Source organism: Macrobrachium nipponense, chromosome 5, assembly GCF_015104395.2.
Source record: "Macrobrachium nipponense isolate FS-2020 chromosome 5, ASM1510439v2, whole genome shotgun sequence".
NCBI classification, from domain to species: Eukaryota; Metazoa; Arthropoda; class Malacostraca; order Decapoda; family Palaemonidae; genus Macrobrachium; species Macrobrachium nipponense.
The window spans coordinates 85243759-85257938 of record NC_061107.1 but is presented as its reverse complement, the minus strand read 5'-3'; the positions used below and the strand labels follow the sequence as shown (position 1 = coordinate 85257938).

The 14180-nt window shown below is 35.9% G+C and overlaps 1 protein-coding gene across 10 annotated transcripts in view; it reads left to right on the top strand.

Moving 5' to 3' along the window:
* The window catches only part of LOC135215479 (glutamate-gated chloride channel-like), a 104228-nt gene that overhangs the window by 23970 nt on the left and 66078 nt on the right, over window positions 1-14180 (top strand). For 9 of the 10 annotated variants that reach the window (XM_064250227.1, XM_064250230.1, XM_064250229.1 and 6 more), the window contains one exon: window positions 12962-13083. In XM_064250227.1, the coding sequence (XP_064106297.1) occupies window positions 12962-13083 (122 nt within the window). Of the gene's footprint in view, window positions 1-12961; window positions 13084-14180 lie in introns of those variants that run through there. The other variant, XM_064250236.1, reaches the window with a different exon arrangement.

The window sequence follows — 14180 nt, the reverse complement described above, 5'->3', positions numbered from 1 at the left end:
TATTAACCTTTTTCGAGAGCTGATAGTTACTTTTAAGACTTTTGTTAGTTAAAAATTTCGACTATTGCCGAGTACTGTTCTGCGATGGTGTGAAGTATTTCATTTCACTTGTGTGACAGGTCCACATTTTATAGCCCTTTTATTTCAGAAGGTTAAGATTGCCGTAATGGTAATGTTAATAAGTATGCCGTATCCGTTTAATATTTTCAGTAAATTTTAACATCAGGCAGTTATATTCTTGAGTCATTCGAAGTCCCTCAGGCGTGATAAAGAGGCATAAGCCATTGTAAGACAAGTAAATTAAATCATAAATGCCTCGAGGTGTATAATTGTAATAACCAAAACATCCTCCTAACTTGAATTCTTCGCATTTCCTTTTTTTTTTTTAAGTTTGTCACTTCAAGGCCTTAGATCCAAATGCAAGAATTTGACGTAATACTCACGTCCTGCAGTAGGATTCGAACCTTCCTCCACGGCATCAGAACGAGGTCACTTTGCCTAGCTCACCGCGAGAAGGAGAAAAAAATATTATTTGTCATATATGCATATACCTGTCGAATTCGGACATTTATTAGAGCTGGAATAGACCCATTGTAGCCAAGAGTCTTTGTTAATATTTCAGACGGGTCTTTGCAATGTACTCTCAAGATATCTGATACTGCAACGCTTTTGTCTGAAACATTAAGGAAATCGATGCACGATTTCGAATTCTATTTGTACCTGCACACAATTCATTCCCCGTCGTGAAAATAACGCTTTATAAAGAAGTTCCTCCCGCGCACAAAGTAGTTGAGGACCCTTCAAGAGTCCTTCTCCGTCCCGGGATCTAAAGAAACTCCTTCCCTTCGCCTCGCCCTTAAGTTACTGTATTCGGAATCATTGACCCGTGACCCAAGGATAATAGCCCTCATCCGTCCGGTATGTCAGCGGTAATATGGTTCAGGTCGCTCGTAGTGCTCCCATTTTATTTTTTCCTCTTCGGAAAAAAAATGAAACGGAACGTATTTATGCGGTAGACTCTCTCTCTCTCTCTCTCTCTCTCTCTCTCTCTCTCTCTCTCTCTCTCTCTCTCTCTCTCTGTTGAACTTAATGGGGGATTCTGTTTGACATGGAAGAGATAAACTGGTCATTTATTTATTTCTTTATATATTTTTATAGCCCTTATTCTTCTTCTTCGGTTCCTTTCGGTTAATCATTCAACATCTGGCAGCATGCAGTACGATTATATGAAAAGTCAAAACCATACTTATTTACTTAAATAATGAAATGACCGAAAGGTAGATTTACAACTCATATTCCTTGATGCAGTGTTCAATAGATAACCGGCTAAGAGCCATAGTGAGATAGAACACTTGGGATAAAATCTGAAAAAAAAGCAGACAAGAGAGTAAAGAGATGGAAGAAACTCAGATTGGAATTCCATCAGTACAAAGACCGCCCTAACGAATCACCAACACGACGGCCATAGACGGAGAATCCCGCCCCATTCCAGACCGAAATCGCCCCCATACGTCATGGCGGGTGCGTCGGGAGACTCCACTCCACTTTCCTTTTCAACCCGTCTCACGGAGGGCATATAAAATCGGGAGAGGCTAAATGCCCCAATCCGTCGCGGGCATATGTGCCAAATATGCGCAATATCAAACAATGGAGACGGGAGAAAAAAGAAGAAGAAGAAGAAGAAGAAGATGGAAATACGTTATGCAGATCAAAGGGTCCCGAGACGTCCCTCCTCCATCACAGTCTCATCGACTCTGTTGTATATGGGTGGTGTGGTATAGAGGTCGGAATGCGGCCTTTTCATTCCGCGTAGATTCGTTCTTCCGTTTATGCAGGCGTCATTCATTCCTCAGGAAGTCTCTAACCCCCTCCCCACCCCCACCCCCTACCCCTGCATTATGTAAAGGAATAAATGTGCCTCAGTGCCGTAGAGATTACAGTAATGTAAGGGAATAGTCGGGGGACGCGTGAGAGTGTGTAACCAGCAGCCTCCCCCTGGCTACCCCTCTCATTATTCTAACCCCCCCCCCTTCCCGTGTTTACCGCAGGTAGTGCATCTTTGTAATAGATAAAGAGAATTAATTTATGGATACGCATTGCGTCTTATCTTAAATACTGGTTATTTACACTCATCTAAAGGCAATTCATCATACAATGTAGAATGGAACTGCTGAAACCTGACTGAATATATATATGTGTGTGTGTGTATATATATATATATATATATATATATATATATAATATATATATATATATTCTTACATATACAGTTTATATATATATATATATATATATATATATATATATATATATATATATATATATATATATATATATAGTATATAATATATGTATATATATATTATATATATATATATATATTTATATTCATTTGTACATAGTTTATTATATATATTTATATATATATGTATTATATATATATATATATATATAAAATTATATATATATATCTCTATATAAAGACAGCAATGATCACTAACAACTCGTTCCGTTCAACTACTATAAACTGCAATTCTTTGGAGACTCACACGTCAGTATCCTCGTCCTCCAGTTTCATGTCTGACTCGCCTCTTTTCTCGCTTTCTTCCGACCTCATCAAGCCTAGCAGCGTCTGTTGTCCTTTTCACTGACGAACGGATTGAATCCTTCACTTGTCGTCCAGGTCATTTCAGGTCATTGACCTGTGATGTTGAACGGAGTCCGTAACTGGAGACTTCTGTGTCCCTTCACTTCTTTAATTATCTTATTCCTTAGTCTTTTCCCGTTTCCTTCCCTTCCCTCCCCTCTCTCTCTTGTCCCTTTTTCTCTCTCTCGTGTCCCTTTTTCTCGTGGCTTTTCCTTTTTATCTTTCCACCCTCTCTCTCTTCTCTCTCTCTCTCTCGCTCTCTCTCTCATCTCTCTCCGCGCTCTCTCTTCCATTCTCTCTCTCTCTCTCTGCACTACTCGTGTCCCCTCTTGTTTGTTATCTCTTTCCTTCAATTTCTTTCTCATCACCATTTTTCCCCCTTAGTTTTACTTCCCGTCTCTCTCTCCCTCTCTCTCATCGGGGTCTCTGAATTTTACCTATTCGTTTAGTACATCTTCCCAATACATATAAAAAAGAGAGTAATAGTAGTGCAGAAGATAAGATGCAATTCGAAAAGCAATTAGATATGTTACTAGAATACAACATTCAACAAATAAATCGCCTGCCAACAAGAAAGGAAAATACTTTAAACCTAGTATTTGTGAACGAGGTGAATATTGTTAAAGAAATAATAGTTTATAATGCGAGTATTTCAGACCATAATATCACAGAATTAACAGTAGATTCCAAAGCAAGTGAAAACAGAGATAAGCAAAAGATGAAAAAGTGGGAAGGATATGGAAAATACAATTTCTACATTAAAAAATATAAAATGGTAAGAAATAAATGAAGAATTAAACAAAGATTGGGATAACATTTTCGTAAGTGATGATATAAAGGTAAATACGGAGATATTATATAAAATATTAGAGAAAATGGTGGATAAATATATACCGAAGAAGAAAAGTAAACATCAGTCATTCATACCAAGAGACAGAAGGGTCTTGTTCCAGAAAATCAGAAAGTGGAAAAAAGGTCTTGCAAAAAAAAAAATGCATGGAAAGTGATGGAACTAAAAAGTAAGATAGAAAATGCAGAACAAAAGATTATACAATCAAAAGAAAATGAAAAACGGGACTCGGAAGAAAAAACCTTAGTAAATATGAAGAAAAGCCCCAAACTATTGTACTCGTATGCGAAAAAAATTAATAAAAGAAGAGTAGAAATAGGCCCTCTAAGAATTGAAGGGAGATTAACGAATGAAAAAAGAAAATATGCAACATATTGGCAGAAAGATTTAAGAGAGAATTCACCCCTAGAATTGATAATGAAGATAATGATACAGAAATAAGGATGAAAATAGTGAATATTTATCAGACAGATATTAATGAAGCTGATATTGTGCTGGCTATTAATGAAATTAAAAATGGAGCTGCAGCTGGGCCTGATGGTGATCCTGCTATTTTGTTAAAGAAAGTAGTTCATTCTATTGCAAAGCCACTTGCAATATTATTAAGACAAAGTGTAGATACAGGCAAGATTTATGATGAGCACAAATTAGCATATATTACCCCTGCTTTCAAAAGTGGATCAAGACTAGAGGCAAGTAATTATAGGCCTGTGAGTCTAACATCAACATATTATGAAAGTGTATGAAAGGGTAATGAAGAAAGATATTATGAAACATTTAATAAAAAAAATATTTTTTTTAATATAGGACAACATGGTTTTGTACTCAGAAAAAGTACACAAACCCAACTGTTAGTCCACCGTGAGAACACATACAAAAATATGAAAAACGGAAATGAAACAGATGTGGTTTATCTAGACTTTGCAAAAGCTTTTGACGAGATAGATCATAATATATTAGCGAAGAAAATTAGAAAACATAATATAGTGGACAAGTAGGAAGATGGTTAAAAGAATTTTTACACAACAGAAAACAGATAGTTATTGCAAACAATGAGAAATCGGATGAAGCTAAGGTAATATCCATATCCGGTGTGCCACAAGGTACGGTGTTAGCTGCATTAGTTTGTTATTATGATTGCAGACATAGACAGTAATGTTAAGGACACGGTAGTGAGTACTAGTTTCGCAAATGACACAAGAATAAGTAGAGAAATTACTTGTGATGAAGATAGAGACGCACTACAAAGAGACCTTAACAAAGTATATGATTGGGCAGAGGTAAATAGGATGGTATTTAACTCTGATAAATTTGAATAAATAAATTATGGAGATAGAGAAGGAAAGCTATATGCATACAGGGGACCTAATAATGAGACAATCACAAATAAGGAAGCAGTTAAAAGACCTTGGTATGATGTTGAATAGGAACATGTTATGCATTGATCAAATAGCAATTCTATTGGCAAAATGTAAAGCAAAAATGGGAATATTGTTACGGCACTTCAAAACAAGAAAAGCTGAACACATGATTATGCTTTATAAAACGTATGTTCGTAGTCCACTTGAATATTGCAATATGATATGGTACCTACACTATCGGATATTGCACAAATAGAGAGTGTACAAAGGTCCTTTACAGCTAGAATAGAAGTTAAGGATCTTGACTAATGGGAAATACTACAATTTTCAAAATTATATAGTCTAGAAAGGAGAAGAGAACGCTACATGATAATTCAGGCATGGAAATAGATGGAAGGAATTGCCGAAAACATCATGAAACTAAAAATATCAGAAAGAGCAAGCAGAGGTAGATTAATAGTGCCCAAAACTATACCAGGAAAAATAAGGGAAGCACACAGGACATTAATCCACTACGCACCAGCATCGACAATGCAGCGTCTATTCAATGCGTTGCCAGCTCATCTGAGGAATATATCAGGAGTGAGCGTAGATGTGTTTAAGAATAAGCTCGACAAATATCTAAGCTGCATCCCAGATCATCCAAGATTGGAAGATGCAAAATATACCGGAAGATGCACTAACAACTCTCTGGTAGACATTAGAGGTGCCTCACACTGAGGGACCTGGGGCAACCCGAACAAGATGTAAGGTATGTAAGGTCTCTCTCTCTCTCTCTCTCTCTCTCTCATCGGGTCTCTGAATTTTACCTATTCGTATAGTGCATCCTACTAATAGAGGAATGACTCTCTCTCTCTCTCTCTCTCTCTCTCTCTCTCTCTCTCTCTCTCTTGGGGTGCATCCCCATCAAGTACATATTGGTACCAAATGTATCCCTGTGTCCCCAACTTGACTTGGCTTACCTCTATCGAATGGCACCTTCTTTAATATCATGTTAAACATCTCTCTCTCTCTCTCTCTCTCTCTCCTCTCTCTCTCTCTCTCTCTCTCTCTCTCTCTCTCAGGAGTAATCAGGGATTTTAAGGGATACCTTAATATGAATGGGATAAAATTCTTTATCTGTGTGTGCGTGTGTGTGTGCATGTGTGTACTTTCGTGGTTCCTTGATATTCCTCTTTTACTATTATCCTTTTCGTGTTTTATATACTATATATATATATATATATATATATATATATATATATATATAATATACATATATATATGTATGGTATATATATATATATATATATATATATATATATATATATATATATATATATATATAGGATAGACATACATACATACATACATACACGCACACACACAAACAAAAAAGAAGATTCAAATTTTTCGTTTTGATATCCAACTCCGCGCTACTTCGGAATATCAAGAAAGTGCAAGTATAAGTGGTGTTGTTTTTATATACGTGTATATATTATATATATATATATAGATATATATATATATTATATATATATAAATCTATCACATTACCGTGATTCATATACATATATCGAACTACAAATGTCCTTTAATATGTAATTCGCTCTACCTCGGAAGTAATATATTTTCATATATGCTTAACCGAGGGGGAATTTATTAAGCGATAATAGAATTGGCGATCGACAGGCGCGAACCAGCGACCTCTCAATTCCAGGACTGGCAGTAAAGCCTTAAACCGCCCCGACACCGCAAGAGATATATCTCTTGCGGTGTCGGGGTGGTTTAAGGCTTCACTGCCAGTCCTGGTAATTGAGAGGTCGCTGGTTCGCGCCTGTCGATCGCCAATTCTATTATCGCTTAATAAAATTCCCCCTCGGTTAAGCATATATGAAAATATATTAATTCCGAGGTTAGAGCGAATTACATATTAAAGGACATTTGTAGTTCGATATATATATATATTATATATATATATATATATATATATATATATATATATATATATATATATATATATATATATATATATATATATATATGGGGACTTGTCATTTTCGTCTCTCTCTCTCTCTCTCTCTCTCATCCACCTGTTCCACTTACCGCCTTGCTGAATTTGCACTTCAAAGAGTCCCTTGTTAAATAACAGAACCGGGAACCCTTGAAATTTATTGCCCTTTATATTTTCACCAGCCCCCCCCCCCCCCAACCCCCCCACCCCCCACCCCCACCCCCCACCCCCAAACCCTAGTGCTCACCTTATACAGTGTGCACCTTCGTCCTTCCAGATGAAAGGAAGAATAAGGAAGGAAGGGAAGGCGAATTACGCGTAAGGGAATAAAATAAAATAAAAGAAAATAAAAAAAATAACAAGGAATTGGAAACGAGAAGATGATTGTGCTGCGCTTCATCAGAATTTTTTTTTAGAAGTCGTTTGTGTAATTACAGATAAGGGAGCGCTCTTCGAACAAAAATATTGTTTTCTCTTTTTCTTTTTGTCTAAATTGGTGGAACGACCAGCGGCTCTCTCTCTCTCTCTCTCTCTCTCTCTCTCTCTCTCTCTCTGTCGTGCTTAATGTATCTCCTGTATTTATTTTTCGTAGTTAATCATAAAGCATAATATGCTTATGGTAGATTATCCTAACATTCTCTCTCTCTCTCTCTCTCTCTCTCTCTCTCTCTCTCTCTCTAGTGTATAATGTATCTCCTAAATTTATTTTTCGTAGGTAATCATAAAGGATAATATGCGTATGTTAGATTATCTGAACATTCTCTCTCTCTCTCTCTCTCTCTCTCTCTCTCTCTCTCTCTCTCTCTCTCTCTGATGATCTGAATACTGTGGGGAAAAAAATAGAATCGTTGTGCTAAAAGATGCCTTAGAATGGAGAAAGCGTAGTCTAGTATTTTATAGATGTGAATCATCGTATTTAACGAGAAGTGGAGCAGGTACATTATTTTTAGAGAGAGAGAGAGAGAGTACTTTAGGGTGCTTTACAATAAGAATATTATCATCACGTTTGATTATCTATATATATGTTAATTAAATCAAGATTTTGCTGTGTTTGTCTAGTAATGATATGAGAGAGAGAGAGAGAGAGAGAGAGAGAGAGAGAGAGTGCAATATACCTTGATGATCTTATCTTTCATGATTATCAAGAATTCTTCAAAAAGAAATTGTCCTATGTTTATCTATAAAATGACATCAGCTGATTACAGTGAAATCCCAAATTTTATTGAGCATTACATAACTATGTTTACTTGGCACCTTCACTGATGAATGTTAATCTTTTAAGCTCTTCAGATGTGAACATTCAAATACGAATAGATTTAAGACTTGCTCAAGCCTTACTCTGTTCTCTTCAGGTCGTAACAGAATGTTCGTTTCTTGAGTATATGCGATATCGTTTCATATGCTTCGTGACATAGTCTGAGCAACTAGTTTCAATTTGCATATATATTAGAAAAGAAAGCACGATGTACCTCTCTCTCTCTCTCTCTCTCTCTCTCTCTCTCTCTCTCTCTCTCTCTCTCTCTCTCTATGAAATATATCATCATATACCATTGGGTCTGTTGATCTATTCAAGGAATAGTATACTTATTAGTTAGCCGACTATAATGGTTTGCAGCAATGAATTGTGTGTGAGAGAGAGAGAGAGAGAGAGATGTTCGCACTCAAGGATATAAATGTTTATTGTATGTTGAGGATTTGATATTCCTGTTAATTAATCAAGGGAAAACTTTGCAATTCATGCGTTAACTGCTGTATCTTTCTGAAATATTATATTTGGTCCCACTATAACTAACTTAAATGAGATATATATTGAAACACAAAAACTACGTAACTGGAATCAATCCTAGAAGAAGAATGTTTAGTAGCCAAACATGACGGAAGGAAAAGCACACAGACAGATAAAAGAAAATACAGTGAAGCATGCCAGACAATAACTTGCAAGTGGACTGTAAATCCTCCGAATGAACAGTGATGCAGAGAGGGTTGTTTCCCAAAACAAGGAGTAGCAACAGCAGCAGCAGCAGCAGCGTGAAGGGGAGCTGAAGAGTGTGTGTGTGTCTGGCACGTGTTTGGGAGGACGAGTGTTTGATGTGCAGGGAATCATCAGAAAGTGGAAAGTGAATGACCTGTTTAGAATTGGAGGAGGGGGATGAGGAGGGTTGTTACATGACCTGTACAGCGAGCCGAAAATACTGAAGGAAACTTTTACAGAAAGGAACAGTTACTGAAATACACGGTTACAGAAACGAAACAGTTACTGAAAGGAACGGTTGCTGAACGAAACGGTTACTGAAAGGAACGTTTGCTGAACGAAACAGTTACTGAAAGGAACGGTTGCTGAACGAAACGGTTACTGAAAGGAACGGTTTGCTGACGAAACGGTTACTGAAAGGAACGATTACTGAAGGAAGCGGTTACTGAAAGGAAGGTTTACTGAAGGAAGCGGTTACTGAAAGGAAGGGTTACCTGAAGGAAGCGGTTACTGAAGGAAGGGTTACTGAAGGAAGCGGTTACTGAAAGGAACGATTACTGAACGAAACAGTTACTGAAAGGAACGATTACTGAACGAAAAAAAACAGTTACTGAAAGGAACGGTTGCTGAACGAAACAGTTTACTGAAAGGAACGGTTTGCTGAACGAAACAGTTGTTTACTGAAAGGAACGGTTGCTGAACGAAACAGTTACTGAAAGGAACTGGTTGCTGAACGAAACAGTTTACTGAAAGGACGGTTGCTGAACGACACGGTTACTGAAAGAACGGTTTGCTGAACGAAACGGTTACTGAAAGGAACGGTTTGCTGAACGAAACAGTTACTGAAAGGAACGGTTGCTGAACGAAACGGTTACTGAAAGGAACGATTACTGAAGGAAGCGGTTACTGAAAGGAAGGGTTACTGAAGGAAGCGGTTTACTGAAAGGAAGGGTTACTGAAGGAAGCGGTTACTGAAAGGAGGGTTACTGAAGGAAGCTGGTTACTGAAAGGAACGATTACTGAAGGAAGCGGTTACTGAAAAGAACGTGTGTCTGAAATAAACGGGTGCTAAAATGAAAGGTTACTGAAAGGAGCGGTTTCTGAACGAAACAGTTACCGAAAGAAATGTTTACTGAAATGAATGGTTACTGAAAGGAAAGGTTAATGAACGAAACAGTTGCTAAAAAGAATGGTTACTGAACGAAACGGTTACTGAAAGAAACAGTTACTGAAATGAACGGTTACTGAAAACAACAGTTACTGAAAAAGGATTCTGCGCGAAACGGTTGCCTGAAGAAAACGGTTACTGAAAGAAACAGTTACTGAAAGGAACGGTTACTGAAAGAAACAGTCACTGAAAGGAACAGTTTCTGAACGCAAACCTTTACTGAAAGAAGCCGTTTCTTATCCGGTGGCAAACTGTCCTCTGGTACTATGAGTTTGCGCTCTTGATTTTCATTCAAGACCTGGAGAGATTTTCATAATCCACTACGTGCTAAAAGGCAGCAAGAAGCTCTTTAAGTTATTTGAGTGCGCTGTTTTCTCTAGCACTTAGAGTTTGGGAGTGATATTTATGACCGAGGAGGAATTTCCAGAATCCCTAACTACGTGGGGGAAAGGCGAGGTCTTGGGATCTGTTTAATGCCACGTTTTCCTCTAATACTTACTAATTTACTAATTGTTGTTCAGACAGTTTTGTGACTTGTGGTTGCAAGAGGATGTCGTTCTAGAAGTAATTTCATGAGCACGGTTTCTTCAGCTTTGTTATTATTATTTTTTCTTCCTTTTTTGTTCATCACAGTCATCCTATTCGACTGGGTGGTTTTTATAGTTACGGGGTTCCTGGTTGCATCCTGCCTCCTTAGGAGTCCCTCACTCTTCCCACTACGCGCGCTGTTTTTAGTAGCACACTCTTCTGCATGAGTCCTGGAGCTACTTCGGCATCTAATTTTTCCAGGTTCCTTTTCACTGATCTTGAGATCGTGCCTAGTGTTCCTATGATTATGAGTACAATTTGGGATCGTGCCTAGTGTTCCTATGATTATGAGTACAATTTCCACTAGCATATCCCATATTCTTCTTATTTATATTTTCAGGTCTTGATACTTATTAATTTTTTTCTCTCTTTCTTTCTCATCTAACCGGCTGTCCCATGGTATTGCGACATCAATGAGTTATACTTTCTTCTGGATTTTGAATTAACGTCACGTGTGGTCTATTGGCACGTATTATTATTATTATTATTATTAGAGCTGAGGCCTATTCATGTTGAGCAAGCCCACGAGGGCCTTTGACTTCAAATTCAAGATTCCGAGGAATATGGAGTTAATTTAAAAGAAGCAACATAACCTAATAATAATATATAAGAATTACAGAAAGATATATTTTGTCCAAGCCTACCTAAAAAAAATAGTTCCTAGAACAGATACTGAATTTATCAAAATATAACTGAACTTTTGTTTTTTTATCCTTAACAATTAAAAAAAAAGGAAAGAGATTAGCCATATAACTAGTCTCACCTGGTTTGTGATGAAAACTGAAACTAAGATCACCTCACCCGGAACTAATAATTTGAACTTCCATTGAAAATTAGGCAGGTCACTTTTATGTAAGGGTAAATCCAAATATGGGAATAAATACATACACACACACACACACACACACACACACACACACACACACATATATATATATTATATATATATATATATATACGTATATATATTTATTTATATATATGTATACTTAATATATGTATTATATAAAATAAAAATTGTATGTAATGCCTATGTTATTTATGTAAAAGGTAAAAGGAAAAAACATATAAGAAGATGAGTCATACAGTACCGTCTGTAAATAGGATTTTCGATGAAAATGATAAAAAAACTAAACAAAGTAAGTAGCGTTGTCGATACATCGAAAACCGAGTCGAAATCCAATGGTTGTTGCGAACTGTTTAGAGTTTCCAAGCCTACAGGAAATGTAGATCAAGTCCAGCAATGAAACTGACTACAGCACCCACTAATTGTAGTCTAGTACAGTCAGTAACTAAAGATTAAAAACGGTAATTAAACCCGAGTTAAAATTAACGAAGGGATGTGGTTAATCCGATGTAGCCAAGTGATCTCCCACTAAGCTTCTGAAGTCTGGATCTAAATTACATTTTATTCTATTAATTTTGACTGTTTATGAGTGTTTATTCATAATCTTTAAATGGTAACTGTCTAGCCTATATATATATATATATATATATATATATATATATATATATATATATATATATATATATATATATATATATGACTGCAGTTTCGTATTTGAACTGGTGTACTCCTGATGATAGCATTGAGTTACTGGCTGAAACAGTATTCGTCAGTAGATGGTAAATAGAACAACATAGCGTGGAAGATGATTAGTGAATAGGGAAAAGACGCCACGTTTGCATCATCACTGAATAAAAAAAAAATACTGATGATAGTTTAAGCAAGTTTTCACGACTTGAACGACAAGATTAACAAGGCTAATGAAATTTTGAAAGTAAATCAATAAGTAAATACATTTTACATAACCGCAACAACAGTTTATAAGGTTATGATAACGACAAGGGAAATCATAAGATTTGTTTAGCCGCCTTGAATAGCTTAGATAAGAAAAGAATATTTTCTTATTTAAAAGGAAAATCATTCTCTTTTGTCACAGAGCAAACCAAAGGAGTTTGGAATGACTTCGTTACGGGTTTTAGGTGATTAACGGATAGATTGATGTATAATTGTTTGTATGTTTGTAGGCATGCATATACTAATATATTTATGTAAGTAATATCACATTACCGTGATTCATATACATACACCGAGCGACTAATGTCCTTTAATATCTAATTCGCTTTACCTCGGAATTAATATATTTTCATAAATGTTAACCGAAGGGGAAATTTTTAGTCGATAAGAAATTTGTCGGCTCATGGGTGCGAACCATCGAACCAACAAATTCAGGACACACAGTGAAGCCTTAGACCACACCGCCACCGCATGTATGTATGTTCATTGATTTGTCATTTTTTCTCCGGTATGTATGTATGTATGTGTGTATGCACGTTTTTTAAGCCGTCAGTGACATTCTTCTTCCGTTTCTCCAACAGGGGCGGAAAACAGGGAAAAGCACAACTGAATTACCGGGAGAAGGAGAAGGACATTCTAGATGAGCTTTTTCAGACAGGACGGTACGACAAGCGCATTCGCCCGTCAGGAGTCAACGGAACAGGTGAGGCCCCGATTGAGTCTTTCAAATCGTCCTTCGTATGGAGTGGAAACTTAACTTATTTGTAGATTCAGTGTAGGTGTGGAGTATATGCTAAATTACATTTAGATTGTAAGCTAACTTATTTACAGGTTCAGTGTAGGTTGGAGTGTTTACGAAATTGTTTGTAGACTGTAAACTAACTTATTTACAGATTCAGTGTAGGTATGGAGTGGAAACTTAACTTATTTGTAGATTCAGTGTAGGTATGGAGTATGTACTAAATTACTCGTAGAGTGTAAACTAACTTACATGCAAGTTCAGTGTAAGTATGGAGTATATACCAAATTATTTTGTGTATATAATTTAGTACACTAAAAATATTTTAGTCTGGTGTGGAGTATAAATGAACCTATTTGTAAATTCAGTGTAGGTATGGAATATAAATTAACTTATTTGTAGATTCAGTGTAGGTATGTAGTATATACTTAATTACTTATAGAGTGTAATCTAACTTATTTACAGGTTTAGTGTAGGTTGGAGTATATACTAAATTGTTTTTAGAGTGTAACCTAACTTATTTACAGATTCAGTGTAGGTGTGGAGTATACACCTATTTGTAAATTCAGTGTAGTTATGGAATATATACTAACATATTTGTAGATTCAGTATAAGTGAAGATTATAAACTAACTTGTTTACAGATTCAGTAGAGGATTGAAATCTAACTTAACTTCTGTTATATATAGTAACATTCATGGATCTGTGTGAATGCCACTTCCTAAGCTTGAGTTAGTTAAGTTATATGTTGAGAATATGTTTCATGATTTATCAGTGTACTGCATTCATTAACAAATAATATTTAAGTCCCTCTTCGGAATCTACTTATATTTTAATTGTACTCATAGTATGATTAGTATTTTTCTATATATATATATATATATATTATATATTATATATATATATGATATATATATATATATATATATATATATATATATATATATATATATATATATATCTATATAAAGTTTGCATATACCAATCCATTACTTCGTAAATATTGCCTAATTATCTTCATCCATTTGCAGGAATCTCTAATATTAAATAGCATTACATTTA